The following is a 22,316-nucleotide window of genomic DNA, read 5'->3' on the forward strand; positions in this document are numbered from 1 at the left end:
ATGTCCGTGTCAAACCCGTGATCTTGCCAGTGATGAATGACTACCTCGAGTGCTTTTCCACCTACGATGAGAATAGGCAATGGAGAATTGCCATCACCGAGAGATCATAATTCCTGCGAGAATAGTATGAGTAATGTGAGCATGCTGCGAAGAGCTGGAAAGGGAGGAACATTATTGGCAGCCTGAGATAGCCTAGATGTAATTAAAGTCTGAGTAACAGCACCATCGGTCATTACTGAACCGATCATAACGTGCCGCATAAGTTTGTGAATGTGACCAAGTGTCAATAACTGGTCAACTATACACGGGAGTAGCACAATAACAATAAAAAATATCAACAGTCCCACATCCACCTTCTTGCAAGCTTGTTATCCTATCAGTGATAGTAGTTATAAGATGCATGGTTATGGTGTGCGCCACTGTGGCTTCTGAAGTGATGGGATGTGCTAGTGGTCGGCTCGAGTCGATCGTCGAGATAAGACACATAGGTCAAGTATAACGAGTACTTCCGCTCGCGTTCGTTATCCCTTTCCGATTCAGGAAATGAGTGTTCGTCGTCTACAGCCCCTGTGTACGGGCCTGAGCATCGCTCACGGCCCCTGTAGAGGACTACCTCTACTCTGCGGGGACCGAAGAAGGAATTGTTCCACGAATTGATCAATTCTAGAACAGCCGAGTTCCGTGAAGGCGAACAACCCCCAGCAAACTTGGGAAGGGGTAGTTTTCCCATCCACGCAAGAGAAATATTCTGTAACAGAAAATAAGCTGATACGTCACTGAAATAGTGTTCATAAGCACGTACATTCATGAATGCGCTCCAATCCTGGTGGTAAACATCATGGGTATCGAGCACCGATGGCATGCTTGGAATCTGGTTGAAAAATTGATCCAAGCCTTGAATCTTTATCATACTGAACGGAGTGTAAGCTTGAGTGGCATCCGGTGGACGGGCGAACGGATGGGGAGAAGAGTCCGACATTGATTCTCTGTGAAAAGTAATGATGGGCATATGTGAAGTTGAATAAAACTCTGGCCCGGTGGGTGCATTTGGAAATGGGGAGGGTACTTGCAACTGGAGATCCAAAATAGGCTGATCCTCCAAGGCATGCCCATGCGGGTATACAATTTGCGGAGGAGTAATATGAAGTGAAGGAGTGCGGTGGAGAGAATAGGGTGATCTCGACTGCTGACGACTCTGGTATGGCGCACGTGGGTGAGTGCGAACATCAGGTGAAGGAGTGCGGTGGAAAGGATAGGGTGATCTCGACTGCTGACGACTTTGGTATGGGGACGGCACGTGGGAAGCAGAGCGCGAGTGTGACATTGGAGAGGGCGCGCGAGCACTATAAGGAGAGCGCCCTCGGACGGAAGACAGGGATGCTGCCAATACGGTGGGATCAGGTCCACCAGGGTAAGTGAAATGGGGGATCTCTTTCAGCCTTACAGTTAGTAACATCGAGCGAGCACCCAGAGGCATATAAGACGCACGTTCGTACCACTTCTTAGATACCACATCATCTTCCCTACCCGAAAGATCGAGACCAAAGGATCCTGCCGCAAGTCCCTTATTCGCATGCTCAGTACTCAATGGTCGTGAGACAACACTCGGGTGATCCGAGGACTCACTGTATTGGGGAGCTGAGTGCCTGTTAGTAAGATCTGTGTAGCATCGGTAGGGACCCATTGGAGACCATGTACAATTCCTTGGGAGGTCTGATAGCTGTACACCATGATTGGATCAGGCATCTTGTCAACATCGATTCGTAAACCACTTGCCTTACAGGCACCGCCCTGCAAGTTTAAAAGGTCAAAATGAAGTGGGCTTAGCAACACTTCTTAGATATGCGTTCATACCTGAAAGGATGCTTTGTAACCTGACCGTCTGCATTAGTGCTCGTCGTGTAGGTGATAGTTCCAGGTGTAATCTGGCCATTTGCAGCCCAACTATGTGCAATGTGAGAATGATCGGGTGAGTACGACTGGGGTTGCGGCTCGTGAATCCTGAAACCTCCTACTCCATCCACATCCATTGTGCACCTTGTGAATGAAGGAAGCTGTTTGAAGGGAAGAAGATCGCAGTGATAGGATGTGATCGTCGCTTCAAACGTTTGGGCGGCAAATATTGCACTCAGCCATACCTCAGGCTTCAGGGTAGGTCTCCCCCCACCTGTGACATATTTCTGGAAAGTCAGTGATAATGACAGTGGGCGAAGCGCCTTACCATGCTGACGCTGACAACGACAATTATCGTCACTCCGTCACTCAGGCTCCAGAGCATAGCCTACTGGCCGCGGCCGTAGTTGTGTGTCATGCAGTCTGGGAAGACTGCCGTACCTTGGATAAACTATGTAGCTATGTGTCTTATTAGTATCAGCACTACCTAGGTTATTCGAAATGGAGTTCATTTTGGCGTCTACTGTTTAGTACTAGCTATAAATAGCTCGAAATAGCCGACACAATCAAAGCCTGGGTTGTAAAAATACCGCTGCCCGGCCTAGGCAATATTACGAGTACATATTTGTCAGGGCTACAAGTGGACATTTTCTAGGTATTTATGTTCGATGTAAAAACGCGGTGTGGTTGGAAAATCGACCTCGATCAAACCCTCCTCACGTATCTTTTCCCATGGTTTAGATAGGCTCTGTTCCAAGTAGACAGTCTCAAACCCGAACCCAACAGCAGGGGTGGATGAGCTGGACCGATCTACCAGTTGGCATCTGAGGGGGATTCCGGCTGACTTGCCCTGCATCTCCACAACCTCACGCACTAATCCATCCCTGACAAGCGAGTAGTTGATGATCCCAAGCGCATATCGATACCGACCGTGGCTCAACTTCGAGTTGTTAACATTGATATTAATCTTGATGCTGGGATACAACAGGCATTCGAATGTGATGCAGGCACTCCCTGTTCCAGCAGCCTTTGAGAAAGGGAGACTGAGAGGGAGGATCACTAGAGGCACCCGCAAGCCGAGACTGGTCATAGTCATCTCCAGTCGCCCGCCACTAGCCAACTTCAACTCTCGACGGTTCATGAAGCTCCTTGGCGATCGAGGAATAGCATATGAAGTGCGATGTTTTGCAGTGGTGCCCTTCCAATTGAGGACAGAAGGGTCACCAGCCTGCATGATGGCTTCGATGAGCCTGCAGAATGCGCGATCTCCTCCTTCTCCATATGCGATTTGCAGGCTGACGTCGAATATACCCATCAGAGAATACGCTACGTCTTCAACCCTCGTTGTTTTGCGTCTGGCTGCCCACACCATCCGCTCATCCACCTTGAACGGACGTGGATTGAACTGCCAGTTGATCTCATCATGAGGAATGCCAGTGGCCTTCTCCAGAGTCTGCAGTATCCTGGTGGTAGCTTCTTTTTGTTTGTCGTTTGAATCATTCGTCATAGGTATCCAGTGCTTATTGAAAAATTTGATATGGAAGGGTGCAAGGAGTTCTTGCAATGTCCAGCCCCTTTCCGTCCATTCATCATGCAATATATCCTCGATGGTCGTGCTTTTTGCTAAGTGGACGAGGCAAATAGCAGAATTATGATACCACCGAAACATGGAGCGAATCGACTCGTCCAGCTCGGCACTGCTGCTCTTGTCAATACAGCAGGTATCTGACCATGCAAATTCCATGTCGTGCTTCCTGGCCTGTTTACAGAAGTTCTTCAGCTTCTCGTATCCCGGACCTGTTGCTTTGCGCGTCTTCATCTCTTCGTATGTTGGCTCTCCCGAATCCAGCCATCGGTGAGATAGAATGGCATATCTGATAACCCGGGAGGGCTTATAGATCCCAAAAAGATTCGTTTGAGGGACAAAGCTCCGAAAGTGCTTCCCCACATCACCACGCTCTACAAACGTCATGTCTGATAGGCGTATGAGGCGGATCGGAATGTGGTTCATCACATATTGGTCGAACTCCTCAAGGAGTCTTTCTGCGACATCACTCATGGCGAATGCCTAGAAGGGCCACAAAATGAATTATGATACGACAGCATTTTGATAATACATACCACACGTGCTACTACTCACCTGCGTGAACGTCAAGAGATGTTCCGCAGATGGCCTGATGTTTGTTACAGGTTTCTAGGTCCAGCGGCTACAGACCACCAGGCGAGTTTAGCGTCTCAAATGTCCGAAAACGCATTCGGCTTACCTCGGGCGAGTATAGAATGCTTTAAGTGATGATAAAGATCGTGCAAAGAATGCAATATTAAACACCGTGGTCTTGAAGATCACCGTGACCACGACCTACTTATACTGGCCTGTCAGCTGTAGGTCTTGTGTTCAGTTGATTTTCTATCGTATCTTCCTTTATCTTCCTGTGACAATCTAGCCACGATATTATCGTGGGTTTGCGGCGATTCAGTTGAATGACGTGCGCTACTAACAGCACGTTAGTCTATAGTGACGGTATTAGAAGTCCGGTCTATCTTTTTGACGCTTGTCTCCTCCGTGCATCAGGGTACGGAATGGCCCGTCCTGCAATACTGTAAGGGTTCACGGCGTGCGACTACTACTAGTAGCGAGAATTTGGTCCAAATGATATCATAGATATCAGGGCATCATGATTATGGTACCAGAGCACTCCGGGGCAGAGACTCCGGCTGGGTCACCTGCGTAGGACTTTAGAAGACTCTCGACAGTCCAAGCTTGAGTTCTCGAAACCCGGTTCCTTATATATGTCACTACCTGGGACCTGTGACCTCGCACAATTTACTCTTACGCCCTCCGGCTCGACCGGGTAACAAATCGATTCGCAGTTTGTAGTAGTACAATGACAATGGAGAGTTCAAGTATCAACAAGTTCGACGTTACTGGATTCATGCGCTGCATGTTCAATCAACCATAGTAAGAATTTCCTGGAACAGGCATGTCGCGAGGCGCGATGTAGTTCAAGTACAACGCGTACTGCCTCTCGCGTTCCTTGGCCCTTTTCCTGAGCTTCTTTTCCTTCTTGCGCCATTTCTTTTCCTCCTTCTTCTCTCGGCGCCTTCTCTTGGATTCAGCGAGATCAACGCCGCGACCGTAGTACCCGTCCTCAGACTCCGAAGAGAGAGAAGAGGAAGATTCTGACGAGTCTGAATCAGAATCAAAGTCGAGGTCAGGCATTGGAAGGTTTTTGTCCAAGGTCCCTGTGTGTGGACCTGAGCGTCGCTCGCGGCCTTTGTAGAGGACCACCTCAACGCGACGGGCGCGGAAGAATGAATCGTTCCACAGATTGATCAAATCTGCAACAAGTGAGCTCCGCTTGGGAGGAATTCCCCCCTTGGAGAACTCATGAATGGGCATCTTGCCGGCCCATGCAAGAGCAAGATCCTGAAGTACAAGTGAGTTAATAAGCCAATGGATAAGTCTGTCACCACGTACATTCATGAATCTGATCCAGTCCTGGTGGTAAACGTCATGAGTGTCGAGCACAAGTGGCATGCGAGGAATCTGATCGTAAAATTTGTCCATCTCTTGGATCCTCATTACGCTAAACGGAGTGTAAGGTTGAGCGGCATTAGGTGGACGGGAGAATGCCTCCGGAGCAGCGAGTTGTAACGAATCTCCTCCTGTTCCAGCGCCGGGCATACGAGGGGATGAAGGGAATCCTGCGTTGGGCATACGGGGAGATGAAGAGAATCCTGCATTGGGCATACGGGGGGATGAAGGGAATCCTGCGTTGGGCATACGGGGAGATGAAGCGAATCCTACGTTGGGCATACGTGGGGATGAGGAGAATCCTGGCCCAGCAGGCGCACCGGGCATTGGAGAGGGTGCTCGCGACCGGGGCCCCCCGACAGGCTGGCCTTCAAGGACATGCCCACGGGGGTATACTGATTGGATTTGCCCAGGGGGGACAAATGGTGAAGGGGCGCGGTGAGGAGGAGGATAGGTCGATGCCTGTTGACCATGGTATGGGGATGGTGCCCGGGACACAGGGCGTCCGTATGGAGAAGGTGCACGGGGTGGCCCTGGCGGCATTGGAGAAGCCCCACGGGGCACCGGCGGCATTGGAGAAGGCGCTCGAGCACCATAAGGAGAGGGTCCTGGTCCCCCATAAGGAGAGGGTGCTCTGGCGCCATAAGGAGAGGGCGCTCTGGCACCGTAAGGAGTGGGCGCTGTGGCACCAAAAGGAGAGGGCGCCCTGGGACCGGGCGCTGTGGCCCCATAAGGAGAAGGCGCTCGCGCACCATAAGGAGAGGGCGCTCGTGCACCATACGGAGATGGCGCCCTCACCATGGGATCCGGTCCACCAGGGTACGTAGAAGGGAATTCTTGCGGCCTTATATTTGGTGAAGTGGAGAAATTACCTACAGGTCTGTAAGGAGAGGCTGCGCGGTTGTAAGGGCCAGCTCCTCCAGTTGTAGGATAGCCTGTTGGGCTACTGTACGTGGCGGGAGGGGAAGAGTATCCCCCTGCACCACTCTGAGAAAGCTTTCTGGGCCTTGCAGCGAAGGTAACCTCCTTGCGCTCTATGTCGAGACTGTCGAATCTGCGGTCAAGATCGGAACTGCTGTAGGTGCCGTATGCAGCGGTCCCCGGAATGGAGTATCCAGAGGGAGGTGCTTCTCCGTAGAAGCTCTTTTTGCGTCCTCTGACCTGAGTATCCCTCTCGCGCGCCATGCGGATATCTATTTCATCCCTTTCAATCTGTTTCGCGATGTTCTTGAGGGATGCCTTCTCTTCTTTTTTTTTGCGCTTCTCCTCAGACCGTTTCCTGAAAAAAGGTTTAGATTCTGAAGCAACATTACATCCAACGAACCGTACCACTTTTCAAGCTCCCTCTCTTCTTCCCTGCTGAGCTGGCCGCGATTAAAGGATGCAGCGAATTCCTGATTCGCATGCTCGATCAATGGTCACGAGCAAAACTCGAGCGATCTGAGAACTCACTGCATTGGCAGGTTGAGCACCTGTTGGCAAGATCTGCGTGGCTTCGGCAGGGACCCATTGAATACCATGCACAACACCTTGGGGTGTCTGATAACTGCACATCATAATCTGATCAGGCGGTGCGATCTCGTCAACATCACAACCACTTGCCTTGCAGGCACCGCTCTGCAACATCGATAGGTTACGATAAAGCTAGTTTGTGAGACAGATGCCGATCATACCTGAAAGGATGATATGTAACCTGACCATCCGCACTAGTGGATGTCGTGTAGGTGATAGATCCGGGCGCGATCTGGCCACCAGACGGGGGAGAATATGGCTGGGGCTGCTGCTGCGGTTGCTGCTGAGGCGGGGAAAACCCTCCGGTTCCGTTCATTGTACACTCTGGTTCTGAAGATGAGAGAAGCTGAGAGAGAAGGGAAACGCACTGATAAGAGGCGATTGTTGCCTTTCATCTAATAAATCGACCCTGCAGCCCTACCCTGCCTCGTGTTAGGCCATATCGAGACAATTGCTGGCGATGGCCGAGTTTTCAGCGCTGATTTTGCTACTATTCGGTGACAAATAGAACGTGACCGATAGTACTTGATATCTGATCGGCTGGCGGAACGAACGCATGCCGGGTGGGTTCAGTACCTTTATCAAGATCATTTGGCTCTCAACTTACCTGGGACCTACGTAGCACAGAAATTCCATCTTGAACGTACTTCTAACAGTCTGCACTACCACTAGATGATATATGCTTATCCATCTCCAAGGACAGATGTGGTATAACAAAAACGTGACTTGACTTCAGATTTCAAAGTTCGAGTAGCCGCGCAAACGTGCCAATTATAGTTAGCTCATGCTCGATATGATATACCAATGATCTCGTATCGCAGCTGATGCATGATGAAGGAAAACATCATAATTTGAGAAGGGTTAGTTAACTTACCTAATCTCCGGCCAACCTGCATACCGTACCGTTCTCGAGCACAAATAAAAGGGCGGTTTTGTCGCGTTGAACTATCAATCTGATCAGGGCCCAAACAAGAAACGAAGTCCGCCAGAATGAGACCCATAAGTGCGTATGCATAATAAATAATGACAGACTGGATCAGGTGCTTCCGACGTACCAAGATGTCATCATTTTATGTGACGAAGCTCCAGAATTCGTCTCCGAGAGCTAGATGCAACATTGCCAGGGTCTGGTTTGACTAGTCATCGAAGCGACGAATCGGGGAGTATACGTCAGGATCTGCATAAATCTACCTGGCCATCATTAATGATTTATGATACTGGAGGTATAAGTGGTCACCGTTAGCACTCCTTTGGGAATGAAGTATCCTTGGTGGGCTCATAAACGCCTTCTGAGGGTAAATCATGTATGTCATTGCTTGGACTTTGATGGATTGATGGCCTGCTTCTCAATACCACGGCGAACCATCAAAGCACTTCATTTATAGGTGCAATCAGAGATTCTCCTCGGTCAGGCCGTGGTTAGCCTGTGCTTTTTGTCAAGCTTCGGTGACGAAGCCTTATAACTAGGAAGAAACAGTGGTCGATGGAGGTCAGTTTCTCTGCCATTGCATCGCAAAGACAGCTCACATTATCAGCCTCCTGTATACAGACCAAATTTCAACTAGGAAATCACATGGTGTCTGGGCAACCCACCTCACGATGATTTGTGCCTCTCTCAGCACCTTCTCCTTAAGCAATCAGATGCAGTGAAAGACCGAGAAACAGTACCGTGAGCTAGCGCTACTTGCTCAGCATCAGACAGGTTGTCGACCATTTCTGACGAAAAAACGGATGGAATGACGCTCTCAGGTACCAACAACGAAGGTGCCTTATAAATTACAAGCCGTCAACACCGTTGCCTAATGATGAAAAAAGTATAAACACGCACAGGCATACATGAAAAGCCCACTATATGTGTCAAATGAAGCGTTCGCAGTGTTGGAAGTCTTGTGATAAAAGCTCATCCTCGTCCTCGACAATAGGTGCACCGCGTGCGCCGTCCGTTCTGCTAACAGATGCTTATGATCATGGAATTCTTTGAGTAAGTTCGCTTTAGGAAATGGCACACCTTGGCATCGATGGGTGCACGATGTTCGCCTAGTGCCAACAGTACGGCAAATTTTTAAGCGGTACGCTTAAACCTGTTGCCATATTTCGATAAAACAAGGAAGTTCTTCCATCATCTATAAAATGTAACGGTCGGTTCCGCGGAAGTAATTCGGGGTATAGTTACTGCGCTATCCGAACAGATCCTTCGCAAGCTGCCCTGAGTTGATAATACATGAACCAAGCATGGTATATTCACTGCAAGTTACGCAAGGTGTCAATCGTTGATGCAAGTTTGTAGGCAGCAATTTACTCTTACCGCATTACTTCCCCCTACAAACTGAATGCCAGCTGTGGTCTTTCGGTGGCTGAGTCGAGCGCGTGGTGGAGTTGGGTCTCAGCAACTGCGGTATTAACGCATGCTTCATGAGATGGGGCTCTCGAGCATCGGGGTACACCAACGATTCTCCCTTTCAAACTTCTGCTACTCCAGCTGCGAGAGGAAGTGGCCGGTAAGCGGATAGCACCATTCGGTAACATCATACAACTCCTCACGATAGCCTGAATATAGTGGTCGACTTCCCGGAATGATTAAGCGATGCACCCTTGACTGCGAGTTTGCCTGGAAACGCGGCTCCTAGGAAGCACTTGACTTCCTTTTCGGTAAGACTGTGACTGTGCAGGGGCGCCGTGAGTACCTCCGTTTTTTGGAAGAACTCACATCCATTTATTTTGGCGTCCGAGCTTCTTTGTGGTCATGTCGAGATTTTGTTCAATTTATTGCTGTAAATGAAAGTAGACAACCAGCCGACTAGAAATGATGGTACATGCCAACGAGCTGTCGCGGCGAATTAGGTTCCATGTGGTCAAACGATTAGTCTTGCGGAAAGCTGAAAGCCCGTGATGCTTCTGATCATCATGTATCTCCGCCGAAAAAATGACAATGTGCCATTAATTTCCCTACAACGGAGATGTCGATTATTGCCATGTGGATTGAACATTGCTCCCAAAAAATTCACACTTGTAAAATATTCAGTCGCTTTGCGACATAGCAAACGAGACGATATCCTTCAGAGGGTGATGAGCAGCATGATGTGATTCATCGAGACTATTCGATACTTTCAGCAGCCTATGTCAGAATATTACTGTCGGTAAAGAAGGGTACGAACGAGGAGATCGTGCGAGTTGACGTCAATATCAATTACGACCCGTTCTAATATTGTACTTGACCAGCAATGCGAAGGGGCGAGGAGGTGCCACTTGCTGTAGATTCCAGGATTCAGATGGGAACAGAAAACATGACATACTGGTCCAATGGAAGACAATATTACAAAAGTCTTGCAAAAGGTAATAGATTACTTTGCCTGGCTGAAAGATGTCCAACTCTTCGCAGAAGGAGTCCGAATGCAGTTCATGAGAACCGCCACCACAACATGATGATAAGAATAAGTGCCACAGCACCAAATGGTGCATATTGTCGTATGAGCGCCTGGATGTTTATGTTTCTTGCTGCCTTGCGGTACTTTTCCGATTCAGAACGCAGAGAAGTTGACAGATGCGACATTCCTGTGAAGTGTCGAAGCATGAAAGAAGAGCACATAGAATCTCCACACTCACTGTCTAACGAGTCCCCCCTCCACAAAAGCTCTTCCATGTTCTTGGTCATAATTCGAGTGACATCTTGCAATTCATTGTTTAAGTTGTCCAAGTTTGATGATCCAGCTGTATCAGCTGCGCGTGTATCCTGATATAACCGTGCTGTTTTGGACATGAAGGTATCTGAATGCAGCGTGAATTAGTCCTCGGCAAAAATTGATGCAGTAGGATCGCGCACCAAACCCGACAAAGGCATAAGGTTTCCGCACAGACTCTACTTTGGGTCCGTAAGATACGGAGAACTCCTTTGAAAGTTCTTCTAGATACGAGAAGGCAAGTTTCCGCGGGTAAGATTTGTCCGCAATGGTGAGGTACACAACATTATCCGCGAGGAGGTAGCTATACCAGCCGGCGGCTTAGTATGCGGAGCCTGATCGAAATGAGAACGGACACTCACTGAAGCGTGTACTGCCCACTTTCGATGGAACACCGCGGTTCCGAGTTGGGAGTAATGCGTCGAAAAATTAGTTTCGACTGTTGCTTGTGCTCCTGAAGAGCCTGCTCGGTCTATTAGGGTAAATGAACCTCCTCAGTAATGAAGATGTTAAAGAATCTAACCTGTTCATCATCCACGCTTGCCGCCATTGGCAAAGCATCTGTTGCGCGGACTATTATTGTTGAGCGGACCATGGTGGGAGATGATGTTGTCGTGGCTCAAGTGGAAGCAATTGCGGAGATGGTAGAAGCACGTGACCGGCGGTAAATTGGTCGATATTCGAAATAGGAAACCTCGGGCAATGAGCTCAATGAGCCGAATTCCTCAAAGCCTTCTTGAATTCTGTCAGTTCGATTGACCGGTGAAGGTGAATCTCTTGTCACTCACAGAAAGTCGGGCAGGTATTACATTGGAAAAAGTTTGAGGAAGTTGTCATTTGCCATCTTGTTCGGTGTCTGCCGCCGGCAGGGTCTCGTTCCGTTGGAATATGATTTGTCCGCGTTACTCGTGAGCGTTTTATCTAAACATGTTCCAGGGGTCGGCGTTTAGTTTTAAATCAGTACCTGTTGACAACCACCATCATCATGACTCTCTCCTTGTTCGACATTCGCAAACAGGTGCGTGCCAAATGTGAATCTTATCGACTGTCTACGTGACGTTCGTCTTAACAGCTTACCTTCTACGGTTCCTACCATACCAATCCAATCAACATCCTCGTTCATATATTCGGGGTCCCAGCTATTCTGTGGTGCGTCATCTTCTCACTACGCGCAGTACGGATTATGTACCACATTGGTCCGATCTAGGAGTTCACTGTTGTTGGCTACTCGCATCCAAACTCCCACATTCTTGCCAGTATTTCGTTATACGTTCAATGAGTACCTATCATTCGATTTAAACACGTCCGCGGTGGTCGCTGCCGTATATCTTGGATACTACGTCATCCTTGAACCGTTTGCTGCGGTCAGTCTCTCACGCCATGAATCCTATCTGTAGCGCCATCTGACACCAGTCCCAGTTGTTGTACGCGCCGCAAATAGTATTGTTATTGCTGACAGCAACAGCTCACGCGCACCATCCTGATGGCATTCGAGACGCGATTATTGTTCAAGTCATTTCATGGATTGCACAATTCCTTGGACATGGACTTGCTGAAGGTCGTGCTCCAGCCCTTCTAGACAACATTGTTGGTGGTAGGTTCATCAACCACGTATTTAATTTGTATCTTGGCTGCTAACAATCCTTTCTAGCCCTTGTACTCGCTCCGTTCTTTGTGCACTTGGAATTGATGTTCATGCTTGGATATCGTCCCGCCCTACACAAGCAGCTGCAAAACGATATAGGCATTGAGATCGCCAAGATGAGAAAGGCACAAGGCGATAAGAGACGCCTTGCAGAAAAGAAGGCCAGTTAATGTGATCGATGACGGGATCCTAGTCGCATATCTATCATCTCAGACTTTCCGTATTTGTTTATTCTCCTGCTTTGCCAGACCTCATCGGTTCTTTTATTCCTGGCCTGTGGAGGTTTTGGGCTGTTTATAGTTCACCATCGTCTTGTATCATATCAACTTGGGTTATTTTCATCTCTACCATTAATAATGGACCCGGTTTCTACTGTCAGGTTGTATGTTTATCACAGTTGATTCACCTTCAAATGAGACTGGCGGGAGGCTGGAGGGTTGGTTCTCCGACAGGGGTAACATAGCACGAGGTAAGGCCTCCGTCGACCTTGAAATCTGTGCCCTATTGACGTGGCATTGAAAATAATCTCACACTAATTAGAAAGAAACGTACAGTCATATAACTGCTGTCATCGCTCGCCACTGCGTATGTGACGGTGAAATCAGATCAACCAGATAGTGATACCCAAGCAAAAACGTACAGAACAATGCAGCCTTGGCGAGTTCCACAGCCTCACCGAACCGACCCATAGGGAGATGAACAAGCCGACGCTCTTTCTTTTCTGACGTGTTGAGGAAATCCATCAAAAGAGCTTAAAGACATGATACGTCAGCATCATTGATTTTTGTGTCGTTATTATGCACTGACGCGTCTTCAGCGGGCCGCTGTCAGCATTAAGGTCAGCACACAGCAATGCAAGTTTCACTTCGACTTACGGGCATAGGGAGTTCAGCCGAATTCCTTCTCTCGCATGCACCATCGCGAGCTCTCGTGTCATGGACAACACAGCACCCTGATGTTCTTTCAAGCTAACGGACCTCAGCGAACGACTATTATACTTACCTTGGACGCAGTATCTGAAGAACACAGTGAATCGTCTTTTTTAGAAAACAAAAGAATGTAGTGTGTTAACGTACATGCTAACTGTGGTGTGGCAGCACCCATGAGTGCGACAAAGCTCGCAGTGTTGATGATGGAGCCCCCGACACGGAGGCTTTTCTCCTCGTCGACAGGATTTTGCCGCATAGCCATAATAGCATACTTGCAGCCCCACCAGACACCCTTCACGTTGATTTGCATTGTCAGATCCCAGATCTTCTCCTCGGTATTGAGGGCATGATCGTCTGCTGGGTGCATGATGCCTGCATTGTTGAACTGTAGATTTATTGGGACTCGTTGAAACATCGTGCGGATAATCACATGATATGAATCCTACCATTACATCCAATCTACCAAATTCTGCAACAGCAAGATCGACTGCTCCTTTGATGTCATCTTCCTTCCCGACATCAGCGTGAACAGCCAGTGCTTTGACGTTTGGGAAGCGTTGCTGGATAAGCGCAGCACCTTTCTGCGCAGCTGCTATATTGATGTCTACCAACAAAACATTGGCGCCTTCCTGAGCGAAGAGAAGGGACGATTCAAGACCGATGCCACTGTGATCTCCTTAAGATCAGAAAACGCGATTTGTTCGAGCAGACTCACGAGCCGGCTCCGGTGATGAGGGCAACCTGCAATCGAAATTTCTGTCAGCAGTATGCCCCATTGCGAGGTATCTATCTACATTACTTTGTTCGCAAGGCGTTGGGACATGACCAGGTTTGATAAGTCGTGATTGTGGTTCAAGATGAAGTTGTTTATAGTAACAAGTTGCTGATCATGGATAGACGGATCAAGTATGAGATTAGGTGCCTATTTATAGCTATTGGCTGGTCCGTAGACTGCAGTTATCATCCCAAACGACACATGTCCACCATTCGTCAGAATCCCAAAAGTTGCTGCCGTAATGAGTGAATCATGACAGACGATATTTGTTTGAAAACGACTTGAACCCACCGAAAGAAAGTCCTTCTATAGCGGAGCAGGCAAAGAAAATCACTAGTACTGTGAGGACGTTGCAGAGCTTAGCCTAGCACTTTGTTTTTGTGAATTTGCCTAGAAAATAATTGATATCTGATACTGATTCTGTTTCACCGGCGTATGGTTGTTGCATACTGAGAGAATGACTCTAGCGATTAAGAGTTTCTGTGTCTAGCACCGCAAAACAGAGCCGGAGGAGATTTCATATGTTTTGGTCTATGTCCGAGGGTTTGACCTTTGGAAAATGACCTAGGAAATAGTACTTCTTCACGGATTATCTGAAGTCGCCTATCCATTGAAAGGGCGCAATTTCGCTGGTAGAATAACACCCTCCTCGTAACGTAAGCAAATCCAGGCGAAACACCACACAAACAACTCCATATCATAGCCATGTAGGTGCTCGGCTTCGCCTCGTTGACCCTCTGGGTTGAGAATCTCGAGTGCCATGAACGGCGACCGCCCGCATCGTGCCCGTGTATTCGTTGCCCCGAGGACCCAGGTCGTTTGCCAGCCAAGATAAATCGTAGACATTTGAAACACCTTTCAGTTTACCGTCCTCCATGCATCACGTCATGTCTCCAGGGCTAACATCTCGATGATAGACCTCTTCCTTCTAGAGTGACGTGGCTTGCACACGATGTCAACTTGATGTCAACGAAGAGCCACGATGACGTACTTTGAAGCCACACGTTGAAAAGGTCTCTGCCATGTAGCGTCGTGATGGGGTGGAGGATGTAGAGCACACGATTGCCCGTGGTGGGTTCTGGAAGGCCAAACGCTTTTCAGACGGCGGACGTGGGATCATGGAATTCATGTTGGATTCGTGAACTTGTTGTGTCAAAGCAACTCAGGAATATCATAGTTTTGACAGTATTGTGCACCTAAGTGATCTCCTTAACCTTTGTCAAGATTTCTGGTTCGGTAGCGTGATCCTCCCGTCCCATGAAGATCTTGGCTACCATCCCATCTTCCTGGGTATCCAGAATTTGTTTGACGAGCCCTTTGCTAGCGACAAGGGACCACATTGGCGACGCGTTCTTGTCGTCCGTAGTCCATTGCTCTTTTGTTCGTCGCTGGTGTGAAGCAGCAGGTCAACTCTTCCAAGAACTTCATCATCAGAAACATGAAGTCCTTTTAAATTCCTTAACTTCAGCTGGGAGGAAGTGTGTCGAAAGGAAACAAGAAACCTGACATACGGCTTTAGTAGGTGACTATTTATAGCTTGTGATTGTCGATCCAACTCGGCCCTACCCTCGCAGCCTTCAGTCATGGCTTGAATTCAAGCCTCCAGCGTTCTTTGGTGTCGATATTAGCTCATTTAGCTATCAACATCTAACTTTGTAGTTGGGTCGGATGTCAGTGCTCAGTGACCAGTCTGAGACATCCGAGTCCAGTGCGTCATCATGTTTCCAATCAGCCTGGCCCATATAAAACCCCCCAGCTAGTTGGCTGGTCTTTCATTCACTTTCTATCCCACAGGTGCAGGTTGCCTTTCCACTACAATTATTCACTCTTGCTTCATTTCGGCAACGATACTTACTATGTTCTTTCGTCCTAAGACCTATTCTGCTCGTTATCCACAATGGATGGTCGGGAGGCCTTTACTCTATATGTCATCCGCCCTTGCATCTCTCGGGGACGCCATGTTTGGCTATGGCCAAGGAAGTATCGCAGCGGCTCAGGTTCAGCCTTCTTTTATCCATCGAATGTTTGGCAAGGAAGTTACTATGGCGCAAATCCAAGCCGGCCAGACCGGCGTGGATCCTTTCATACAAGGTTTGACTCGTCTTTTTTTCATCCTCAGGTCACTCAAACACCCCTGTTGTTAGCCATAACCGTTGCTTGCCTAAACCTAACAGCGCTGCTGGCTTCATTCATTGCTGCCTACCTCTGTGACCTTCTTGGCAGGCGGATGTCTGTCCGTATTGGAGGTGTCATGTATTTCATTGCCGCTCTCATTCAGGTCTTTGCTCCAAATCTCGGCACCCTTATCGCTGGCCGATGTGTCCAGGGTTTAGGTGTCGGCATACTCTCCATGACTGTCCCAATTTTGCAGTGCGAAATCGCCCCTGCTCATGCCCGCGGTTTGTTTGTCAGTATCGAATATATCTGCCTCAATATCGGTTACGCTGTTTCCGCTTGGGTCGGATATGGCTTCTTCTTCGCCATGCCTTCCGAGATCTCATGGCGTGGCCCATACATCGTACAGGCTGCTATTGCACTTGTTCTCATCTTCTGGACGTTTTTCCTTCCCGAAACACCCCGCTGGCTGGCCCAGAATGGCTTCCAGAAGGAGGCTTTGATAACTCTCGCAGACTTGCACGGCGCTGGAAATGTCTCAGACCCCAAAATTCTGGCTACCTACGCTGAGATTGTCGCCGCTGTTGAGTTCGAAGCACACATGGGTCAAGCTTCCTGGCGTCAACTCTTCACGCAATACACTCGTCGATGCGTCGTCGGCATCACCTGCCAGATGTTTGCTCAGCTCAACGGGATCAATGCCATCTTGTATTTCTTACCATCCAACCTCACTCGTGCTGGCTTCACAATTTCCCGCTCCCTGCTCTACTCCGGTGCTTGTGCTCTGGTCTACTGTTCCGGAACCATCCCTGCAATGTTTTTGATCGACAAATTTGGACGCCGGGCGTTCTTGCTTTTTGGAAGTCTCGCGCTGGCCGCATCCCTTTCTATTGTCGGTGGTCTCCAATACTACGCAGACAGTCTTCCTCTGGGATCTGCCCGAGTTTCTGCCGCTGACGCTATCTTCTTTGGTATGTCATCATTTTACTTGTAGGCAAAACATGCACCAAAGCTCATCCCGACTAGGTGTTTGTCTATACTTATTCTTCTTCGGTGCCACCTGGGGCCCCGGCCCCTGGCTCCTCGGTGCTGAAATCTTTCCTCTCCGTGCTCGCGCCAAGGGCATGTCTCTCAGCACGGGCACCAACTGGCTTTTCAACTTCATTATCGCCTTCATCACTCCCCCGCTTTTCAACGCTATCAATGCAGGCTACTATTTCGTCCTCGTCGGCTTTTGTATCATCTCTCTTGTCGTCGTCTGGTTCATCTATCCTGAAACTGCCCACCATACCCTGGAAGACCTTGGCGAGGTATTCGGCGACAAGGTCATGGACGATGAAGGTCCTGCACGCGAGCAGGCTGAGAGGAGTGCGAACGCGATCCAACGAGAACGCTCGGGTTTACCTCTCATCACCGATTCAGAGATCACTCTTCAACCTCGCATGTCCACTACACCACCAGCCAAGGACGAAGCTTCAATTGTCGTGAAGGAAAGGTCTTCCGTTGTTACGATCGCGTCTGACGCTTAGCTTGACCCGATGGACTTAGTAGACTAATGAACTTGTATGCCGGACAATAACACCAATGCATAAGTTATTCAATCAACGTCCATGTGCATAATAATCCAACGACTGCTTGCCTGCTCTGCTAACCAATACTCGACTTAAATTTTAACAACGTAGGGACTCCGGGAAATCATCAGGGTAACTTCCATCGTCTTGGAACATCTCGAGGAAATCTCTCACCGCCGGCGGTGGGGTTCTTGAAGGTAATAAGAAAGGTCTGCGTGAGACTGGGACACTCATTCCAGCGCCCTGCTGCATCAAATCGTTCAGCGAGGAAGTGCATGACGAATCGAATGTAAGCCGCTTTCTATAGGGAGAAAGTATGGTGGATGGGTTTGAATGTGGGACGGAGGTTCTAGATGCAGTTGCTCGAGGTTGCTGAGCCACATCTTCCGATTGATGGTTTGCGATCTCTGTCGGGGGTCTGACGATCGGTTCTGATTCTGGCTCGGTTTCGGAGTCATCATCTTGAGCAGGTTTGAGTACCTCTATTTCCGATTCGGGCTCAGTTTCGGAGTCGTCATCTTGAGCAGGTTTGAGTACTTCTGGTTCTGACTCTGGCTCTGTGACAGAGTCGTCCTCCTCAACAGGGCGAACGTTCTCAACGGGCCCCGGACGCTCCACGGGCTTATTGAGGGGCGTGATCTTGTCTAGAATGGGGCGTGGAGTCCCTTTCAAAGGGCTGCGAGACGGCGACGCAATGAACGATAATCTATTTCTTGGAGATTTGGTTGCCAAAAACGAACAAGAGAATCTTCTAGACGGAGAAACAATGGGGGATGTAGCAGGACTCGACCCAAGGGTAAATTGGTGCAGTGGATTGCGCTCGCTGCGATTATTATGGGCAATATGTGCAATGGGATGCGGTGTTGGGAGATCGACTTCGGTTCTGAAAGTTTTACTGGTAAGTAACGAATTATAACATGAACATGTGTCGCTGACCTTGCCAGCGACCACTTGTTCAGCAAGCTCCCGGACAAAGATGACATGCTCATCACTGCCTCCTCCTGCGACTGTGAGCTTGGGATAGGCTCACAGTTGATTAATACAGGTCTTGCTATCCGCTTGTGACTAGGCGTCGCATCTAATGCAAGCAAGTATTGACTTTGCGACGACGGGACAAGTTCTTCAATTATAGCAGGAGCAGACTGCAGGTCCTTAAGTGGTAAATCTGGAGAAGATGCAGGGATTGCATGGACCACTTCGTTGTCTCTGGACGCACAGATAAAAGGGTCATCAGAATCTATTGCCTGCTTTGTCCCATTGAAGACATCCGCGTGTTTTCTTGACTGGACGTTTCTGTCGGTATCTATTGGGACAGTGAGCTTCTTAATGAGCGGGGCAGAAGCTGGAGAGAGGCTTGATGGTATACGAGGGTCGGATCCATTCTTGGCTCTGCGTGGCGACGTTGCACCAACGAATGTGCGCAAACCGGACGGTGCATGTGTATTGTTGGGTTTGCGCACATTGGTCTCTGGAGTAGGTAAAGATGTGATGGCAGGGATAATCGTAGTGGGGATAATCCTCGGAGAGAGGAGCTGAACCACCGCAGTGCTTACTGCGAGCGTCCGCTTCTTCGTTTGGTTTGTTGGGGGAGGAGTGGCTAGAGATTGCTCTGGAGCACTAGCGAGATGCACAGGAGCATTAATCCTGAGGAAACTTGATGCATTTATTCTGTGGGAGACAGTGTTTGAGGTACTCTTCGCTGAGTGAGAGCTGCCTGCAACCGGCCGCTCGGGTGATGAGTCGATGACCACTACATCGTGAGATGGTCCGGGTGGTGATGCTCTCTCTCTCCGGCTGGAGGTCGATGCGACCGGAGACTTCGTAGGAAACTTTATTTGCTTCTTAGTTGTCTTTGTCTGTTTGGCACTGCCCCGAGGACCCTTACGCGTATCAGCAGAAACTGCTGCCCGCCTTTCCCGCTTTCCTGGACCTCCCCTGTCGTCCGCAGCCGCCGAGAGTTTCCTCTTCTTGGCTGGTTCTGCCTCTCTCGGGTCCTTCTTATTTCGCGCAAAGTAAGATGTGATGGGGAGTTCTAGTTGCGACAAGTCCATGTTGGACCGTGCCAGTCACGGTAGTTCTCTTAACCAAGATGATAATAAGGGCGGAGTTGACACGCTTTTAAAACTCAGAAATATACATCCGACGCGTCTCGTCACGCGCTTTTCTTTTATAAAGCACAACTGCAACATTATCAGTAACATTATGGGAATTGACTCGCCGCAACTCAAGAAACGCAGGATGTCTGTGTCCGACAGCGCTGACAATGACGCGTCTGCTCCCGCGTTGCAGTTGCTAGTTAAGAGACTCTCTGACAAGGCCAAGATTCCTACTAGAGGATCGAATTTGGCTGCGGGGTATGATTTATACAGGTAACGCGCATTCAATAAACAGACATAGTAATTTGACCAGGAAATACAATGCAGCGCAGAGAAAAAAGTGATTCCAGCGCACGGTAAGGCACTGGTTGACACCCAGCTTTCCATTGCTGTTCCTGCGGGCACTTATGGGCGAGTTGCACCTCGCAGCGGTCTTGGTAGGTCGTGTTCTGTGTGCTATGTAGTGTTTGACCAGTGATTTTCTTTCAGCATCGAAATTCATGATTGACACGGGTGCTGGTGTTATCGACGCGGACTACAGAGGTGTCGTCTTTGTTCTGCTTTTCAACCTCTCAGACAAAGACTTCCAAGGTTCGTAAAAGAGTAAATCTGATTATTGTGTTGCTAATCGGGTGCGTAGTTGAAGAAGGCGACCGGATAGCTCAACTGATCATCGAGCGCATTTATACGCCTGATGTTATGGAAGTGGAAGTGCGTCTTGCTTACTCACGTTCTTAGTTATGTGATTGATCATCCAGCAGAACCTCGATGAAACATTACGTGGAGCAGGAGGGTTCGGCTCTACGGGTGGGCACGGCTCTCTGTAACATATTATATCAACTATGCTGCCTTTATATTATCACGAGAGAAGGGAGCCTAATTTTTTGCGACGGGATTGATGCTCATTACAAGTTGGTTTAGTCCTGCTTGTGTTGTTGAATGTGAATGCAGCGTGGATGTCTATGTTAAGGTCGTACTCACCTGATTATACATTAATGGTGCAAAACCATTACCGGGGGCGCGACTACAGTACTGTGCTCTCCAAGAGTGAATCATCTAGAGCGATCTGTCTCGACGACGTACATCCCACTCGCGCTACGGCTCGCATATGAGAGTAGATCCCGGCCTCTCACATCTCCGTCCTCGCGTGGTGTTCTGTCGAGCGGTATCCCACACCCTTCTGCTATTACCCGCCCGTCTGGGATGCCTACATTGCCTGTTTCCTCTACTTTGATCAGCTTCGTGGCCTCCACAAGCTTAATCAACTCCTCGAGTTCGTGCTTTAGCTTTACATATTCCGGTGTACCCTCTTCGGGTGGTAATAATGCAGACAGCTCATGCAATCGTTTGAATGTGGCTGGTGATATCGACGGAGCTGGATAAGAAGACAATAATTCCTGGACGGACCAGGTGGGCGTAAGTGGTATACCGTACTTGTCGGTTTCAACTGTCGCTCGAGACGTCGAGTATTGCAAAGGGACATTCAGAGAACGACACCATACGCGCCTTGCTTGTCTGACTGAACGCAGTAACATATGGTGAAGAGGTAGAACAGCGTGGGAATTCATGAGAGATCGGACATAATAAATAATTTCCATTAGTGTTTGCTCAAACTGTTGCGTCAACATGGAACGAGCAGTTCGCGCTATTCAAGGCCTATTACCGAGTACCCTTCCTCCATCTCTACGAGCAACACCTGCAAACCTTTACCAGGTGCTTTCTCGAGCACCCGGAGGCGGTGTTGGCCAGCGTGTACACCAGATCCGTTGGACGGAGAAAGGTATAAGAACCTGCTACTGGCAAGTAACACGGACACGGCTCAAGCTCGAGGGGAACCACGGAAAGGCTTGGGGGAAGTTGTACTGGAGAGGTGAGCTCGTATCTTCCACTCCCAAGAGAAGCAGACACAAATTCGCCTGTATATGCAGGCAAACAAATTAGTGGGCAGGAGGAGAGAATCAGTGGTTCATTGAAATACAAATGGTCAACAGGTTCATCTTAAGCCAATGCAAATGTACGCCAGAGTATCCGTCGTTATAGAGTTTACGCTCATTCAGCATCCAAGACTGCAGCGCAGGCTTTTGGAATAATTTCTGTATAAATATCTAATCCTGGCTGCTTTCAAGTTGTTTGGAATGCGGCTTTCACGCTGGCCCAAGTAGCATTGTGCCAGTCATTTGGCTCCATCGACCGTATTTCTACCTCTAATCCTACTGAGATAAATGTGCCAAATAAAAAGGATTCTGGTTTCAGGTATGTAGCGGTGAAAGGATTTCTCCACCTCCCGCATGAATGTTCAAGCTTCAAGAGTTTCCTTCATGTTGACCATGAATCATGCCAGTAAGGGCTCTCAGGGGAACGCTTGGTCCAGACTCCAGAGTGATCTGAGGCGTTCTGTTCATCAAATGGCGACTGTGCATGACGCGAAACGCTGCTCGCGACTCTACTACAAGCTTGCATTCGCCTTGGGTGGGACGGACTTGAGCTTAAGCTTGAACGTTGAACATTGAATGGTCCATCATCATGCTAGTTCCTAATATTCCTAGTCAGACTGTTGAAATTAAAGAA

The 22,316-nt window shown here is 48.8% G+C and overlaps 12 protein-coding genes across 12 annotated transcripts; 4 read left to right on the forward strand and 8 right to left on the reverse strand.

Moving 5' to 3' along the window:
* Positions 1-271: 271 nt before the first annotated feature.
* Positions 272-1,505, reverse strand: F5147DRAFT_195540 (uncharacterized protein). The gene is made up of 3 exons (XM_041428518.1): positions 1,489-1,505; positions 803-1,431; positions 272-748 (listed from the first exon to the last, which is right to left on the reverse strand). Exons 2-3 carry the CDS (start codon positions 1,322-1,324, stop codon positions 377-379), a joined length of 894 nt encoding a protein of 297 aa, XP_041299145.1. The 5' UTR covers positions 1,325-1,431; positions 1,489-1,505; the 3' UTR covers positions 272-376.
* Positions 849-2,375, reverse strand: F5147DRAFT_667917 (uncharacterized protein). The gene is made up of 6 exons (XM_041435309.1): positions 2,222-2,375; positions 1,855-2,167; positions 1,777-1,791; positions 1,627-1,720; positions 1,497-1,564; positions 849-1,380 (listed from the first exon to the last, which is right to left on the reverse strand). The coding sequence occupies exons 2-6, from the start codon at positions 2,028-2,030 to the stop codon at positions 1,344-1,346; spliced, it is 390 nt and encodes a 129-aa protein (XP_041299146.1). The 5' UTR covers positions 2,031-2,167; positions 2,222-2,375; the 3' UTR covers positions 849-1,343.
* Positions 2,376-2,465: 90 nt separating this feature from the next.
* F5147DRAFT_195559 (heterokaryon incompatibility protein-domain-containing protein) lies at positions 2,466-4,218 on the reverse strand. Its single transcript, XM_041428519.1, has 3 exons — positions 4,158-4,218; positions 4,015-4,100; positions 2,466-3,961 (listed from the first exon to the last, which is right to left on the reverse strand). Exon 3 carries the CDS (start codon positions 3,950-3,952, stop codon positions 2,528-2,530), a length of 1,425 nt encoding a protein of 474 aa, XP_041299147.1. The 5' UTR covers positions 3,953-3,961; positions 4,015-4,100; positions 4,158-4,218; the 3' UTR covers positions 2,466-2,527.
* A 522-nt stretch (positions 4,219-4,740) lies between these two features.
* F5147DRAFT_667924 (uncharacterized protein) lies at positions 4,741-7,648 on the reverse strand. Its single transcript, XM_041435310.1, has 7 exons — positions 7,548-7,648; positions 7,102-7,480; positions 7,031-7,045; positions 6,881-6,974; positions 6,758-6,822; positions 5,372-6,707; positions 4,741-5,320 (listed from the first exon to the last, which is right to left on the reverse strand). Exons 2-7 carry the CDS (start codon positions 7,254-7,256, stop codon positions 4,844-4,846), a joined length of 2,142 nt encoding a protein of 713 aa, XP_041299148.1. The 5' UTR covers positions 7,257-7,480; positions 7,548-7,648; the 3' UTR covers positions 4,741-4,843.
* Positions 7,649-10,013: 2,365 nt separating this feature from the next.
* On the reverse strand, positions 10,014-11,231 carry F5147DRAFT_667928 (Longin-like domain-containing protein). The gene is made up of 5 exons (XM_041435311.1): positions 11,141-11,231; positions 10,980-11,089; positions 10,761-10,921; positions 10,544-10,705; positions 10,014-10,492 (listed from the first exon to the last, which is right to left on the reverse strand). Exons 1-5 carry the CDS (start codon positions 11,210-11,212, stop codon positions 10,338-10,340), a joined length of 660 nt encoding a protein of 219 aa, XP_041299149.1. The 5' UTR covers positions 11,213-11,231; the 3' UTR covers positions 10,014-10,337.
* Positions 11,232-11,335: 104 nt separating this feature from the next.
* Positions 11,336-12,763, forward strand: F5147DRAFT_195673 (uncharacterized protein). The gene is made up of 6 exons (XM_041428520.1): positions 11,336-11,525; positions 11,579-11,635; positions 11,690-11,766; positions 11,825-11,981; positions 12,037-12,211; positions 12,269-12,763. Exons 2-6 carry the CDS (start codon positions 11,603-11,605, stop codon positions 12,430-12,432), a joined length of 606 nt encoding a protein of 201 aa, XP_041299150.1. The 5' UTR covers positions 11,336-11,525; positions 11,579-11,602; the 3' UTR covers positions 12,433-12,763.
* F5147DRAFT_767783 (uncharacterized protein) lies at positions 12,671-14,014 on the reverse strand (the record flags this gene model as incomplete). Its single annotated transcript, XM_041440908.1, has 10 exons — positions 12,671-12,763; positions 12,815-12,843; positions 12,903-13,013; positions 13,070-13,086; positions 13,138-13,214; positions 13,265-13,278; positions 13,339-13,576; positions 13,638-13,857; positions 13,907-13,932; positions 13,991-14,014. 10 exons carry the CDS (start codon positions 14,012-14,014, stop codon positions 12,671-12,673), a joined length of 849 nt encoding a protein of 282 aa, XP_041299151.1.
* Positions 14,015-15,822: 1,808 nt separating this feature from the next.
* Positions 15,823-17,610, forward strand: F5147DRAFT_648121 (general substrate transporter; the record flags this gene model as incomplete). The annotated part of the gene is made up of 3 exons (XM_041433259.1): positions 15,823-16,057; positions 16,111-17,052; positions 17,108-17,610. 3 exons carry the CDS (start codon positions 15,823-15,825, stop codon positions 17,608-17,610), a joined length of 1,680 nt encoding a protein of 559 aa, XP_041299152.1.
* Positions 17,550-19,816, reverse strand: F5147DRAFT_195800 (uncharacterized protein). Its single transcript, XM_041428521.1, has 2 exons — positions 18,589-19,816; positions 17,550-18,535 (listed from the first exon to the last, which is right to left on the reverse strand). The coding sequence occupies exons 1-2, from the start codon at positions 19,701-19,703 to the stop codon at positions 17,752-17,754; spliced, it is 1,899 nt and encodes a 632-aa protein (XP_041299153.1). The 5' UTR covers positions 19,704-19,816; the 3' UTR covers positions 17,550-17,751.
* F5147DRAFT_667946 (dUTPase-like protein) lies at positions 19,795-20,728 on the forward strand. The gene is made up of 5 exons (XM_041435312.1): positions 19,795-20,021; positions 20,076-20,185; positions 20,238-20,339; positions 20,389-20,459; positions 20,510-20,728. Exons 1-5 carry the CDS (start codon positions 19,855-19,857, stop codon positions 20,573-20,575), a joined length of 516 nt encoding a protein of 171 aa, XP_041299154.1. The 5' UTR covers positions 19,795-19,854; the 3' UTR covers positions 20,576-20,728.
* On the reverse strand, positions 20,629-21,297 carry F5147DRAFT_667948 (uncharacterized protein). The gene is made up of 3 exons (XM_041435313.1): positions 20,832-21,297; positions 20,730-20,780; positions 20,629-20,671 (listed from the first exon to the last, which is right to left on the reverse strand). Exons 1-2 carry the CDS (start codon positions 21,281-21,283, stop codon positions 20,741-20,743), a joined length of 492 nt encoding a protein of 163 aa, XP_041299155.1. The 5' UTR covers positions 21,284-21,297; the 3' UTR covers positions 20,629-20,671; positions 20,730-20,740.
* Positions 21,298-21,357: 60 nt separating this feature from the next.
* On the forward strand, positions 21,358-22,000 carry F5147DRAFT_667950 (uncharacterized protein). The gene is made up of 2 exons (XM_041435314.1): positions 21,358-21,618; positions 21,677-22,000. The coding sequence occupies exons 1-2, from the start codon at positions 21,375-21,377 to the stop codon at positions 21,748-21,750; spliced, it is 318 nt and encodes a 105-aa protein (XP_041299156.1). The 5' UTR covers positions 21,358-21,374; the 3' UTR covers positions 21,751-22,000.
* The last annotated feature ends 316 nt before the right edge of the window (positions 22,001-22,316 follow it).

This window comes from Suillus discolor (assembly GCF_016758755.1).
Source record: "Suillus discolor strain FC423 chromosome Unknown F5147scaffold_3, whole genome shotgun sequence".
Lineage (NCBI taxonomy): Eukaryota > Fungi > Basidiomycota > Agaricomycetes > Boletales > Suillaceae > Suillus > Suillus discolor.

What these genes read in the sequence shown, in the direction of transcription:
- F5147DRAFT_195800 (XM_041428521.1), bottom strand. Translation starts at nt 19,703, where the DNA reads ATGGACTTGTCGCAACTAGAACTCCCCATCACATCTTACTTTGCGCGA. An exon ending in AACAAGTGGTCGCTGGCAAG is followed by an intron (nt 18,536 to 18,588) that starts GTCAGCGACACA and finishes TAAAACTTTCAG; the next exon opens with AACCGAAGTCGATCTCCCAA.
- F5147DRAFT_667946 (XM_041435312.1), top strand. Translation starts at nt 19,855, where the DNA reads ATGGGAATTGACTCGCCGCAACTCAAGAAACGCAGGATGTCTGTGTCC. An exon ending in GCGGGGTATGATTTATACAG is followed by an intron (nt 20,022 to 20,075) that starts GTAACGCGCATT and finishes AATACAATGCAG; the next exon opens with CGCAGAGAAAAAAGTGATTC. An exon ending in CTCAGACAAAGACTTCCAAG is followed by an intron (nt 20,340 to 20,388) that starts GTTCGTAAAAGA and finishes TCGGGTGCGTAG; the next exon opens with TTGAAGAAGGCGACCGGATA.
- F5147DRAFT_667924 (XM_041435310.1), bottom strand. Translation starts at nt 7,256, where the DNA reads ATGAACGGAACCGGAGGGTTTTCCCCGCCTCAGCAGCAACCGCAGCAG. An exon ending in GTGCTCAACCTGCCAATGCA is followed by an intron (nt 6,823 to 6,880) that starts GTGAGTTCTCAG and finishes CATGCGAATCAG; the next exon opens with GAATTCGCTGCATCCTTTAA. An exon ending in ACTGGATCAGATTCATGAAT is followed by an intron (nt 5,321 to 5,371) that starts GTACGTGGTGAC and finishes CTTGTACTTCAG; the next exon opens with GATCTTGCTCTTGCATGGGC.
- F5147DRAFT_195673 (XM_041428520.1), top strand. Translation starts at nt 11,603, where the DNA reads ATGACTCTCTCCTTGTTCGACATTCGCAAACAG. An exon ending in GGGGTCCCAGCTATTCTGTG is followed by an intron (nt 11,767 to 11,824) that starts GTGCGTCATCTT and finishes GGTCCGATCTAG; the next exon opens with GAGTTCACTGTTGTTGGCTA. An exon ending in TCCTTGAACCGTTTGCTGCG is followed by an intron (nt 11,982 to 12,036) that starts GTCAGTCTCTCA and finishes CACCAGTCCCAG; the next exon opens with TTGTTGTACGCGCCGCAAAT.
- F5147DRAFT_667950 (XM_041435314.1), top strand. Translation starts at nt 21,375, where the DNA reads ATGGAACGAGCAGTTCGCGCTATTCAAGGCCTATTACCGAGTACCCTT. An exon ending in GGGGAAGTTGTACTGGAGAG is followed by an intron (nt 21,619 to 21,676) that starts GTGAGCTCGTAT and finishes CTGTATATGCAG; the next exon opens with GCAAACAAATTAGTGGGCAG.
- F5147DRAFT_195559 (XM_041428519.1), bottom strand. Translation starts at nt 3,952, where the DNA reads ATGAGTGATGTCGCAGAAAGACTCCTTGAGGAGTTCGACCAATATGTG.
- F5147DRAFT_195540 (XM_041428518.1), bottom strand. Translation starts at nt 1,324, where the DNA reads ATGTCACACTCGCGCTCTGCTTCCCACGTGCCGTCCCCATACCAAAGT. An exon ending in ATTGGAGCGCATTCATGAAT is followed by an intron (nt 749 to 802) that starts GTACGTGCTTAT and finishes TTTCTGTTACAG; the next exon opens with AATATTTCTCTTGCGTGGAT.
- F5147DRAFT_667917 (XM_041435309.1), bottom strand. Translation starts at nt 2,030, where the DNA reads ATGGATGTGGATGGAGTAGGAGGTTTCAGGATTCACGAGCCGCAACCC. An exon ending in GCACTCAGCTCCCCAATACA is followed by an intron (nt 1,565 to 1,626) that starts GTGAGTCCTCGG and finishes CATGCGAATAAG; the next exon opens with GGACTTGCGGCAGGATCCTT. An exon ending in GATGTGGTATCTAAGAAGTG is followed by an intron (nt 1,381 to 1,496) that starts GTACGAACGTGC and finishes CCGTATTGGCAG; the next exon opens with CATCCCTGTCTTCCGTCCGA.
- F5147DRAFT_667928 (XM_041435311.1), bottom strand. Translation starts at nt 11,212, where the DNA reads ATGGTCCGCTCAACAATAATAGTCCGCGCAACAGATGCTTTGCCAATG. An exon ending in AGTGGGCAGTACACGCTTCA is followed by an intron (nt 10,922 to 10,979) that starts GTGAGTGTCCGT and finishes CGGCTGGTATAG; the next exon opens with CTACCTCCTCGCGGATAATG. An exon ending in GAGGGGGGACTCGTTAGACA is followed by an intron (nt 10,493 to 10,543) that starts GTGAGTGTGGAG and finishes GACACTTCACAG; the next exon opens with GAATGTCGCATCTGTCAACT.
- F5147DRAFT_667948 (XM_041435313.1), bottom strand. Translation starts at nt 21,283, where the DNA reads ATGTTACTGCGTTCAGTCAGACAAGCAAGGCGCGTATGGTGTCGTTCT. An exon ending in AGCCGTAGCGCGAGTGGGAT is followed by an intron (nt 20,781 to 20,831) that starts GTACGTCGTCGA and finishes TGGAGAGCACAG; the next exon opens with TACTGTAGTCGCGCCCCCGG.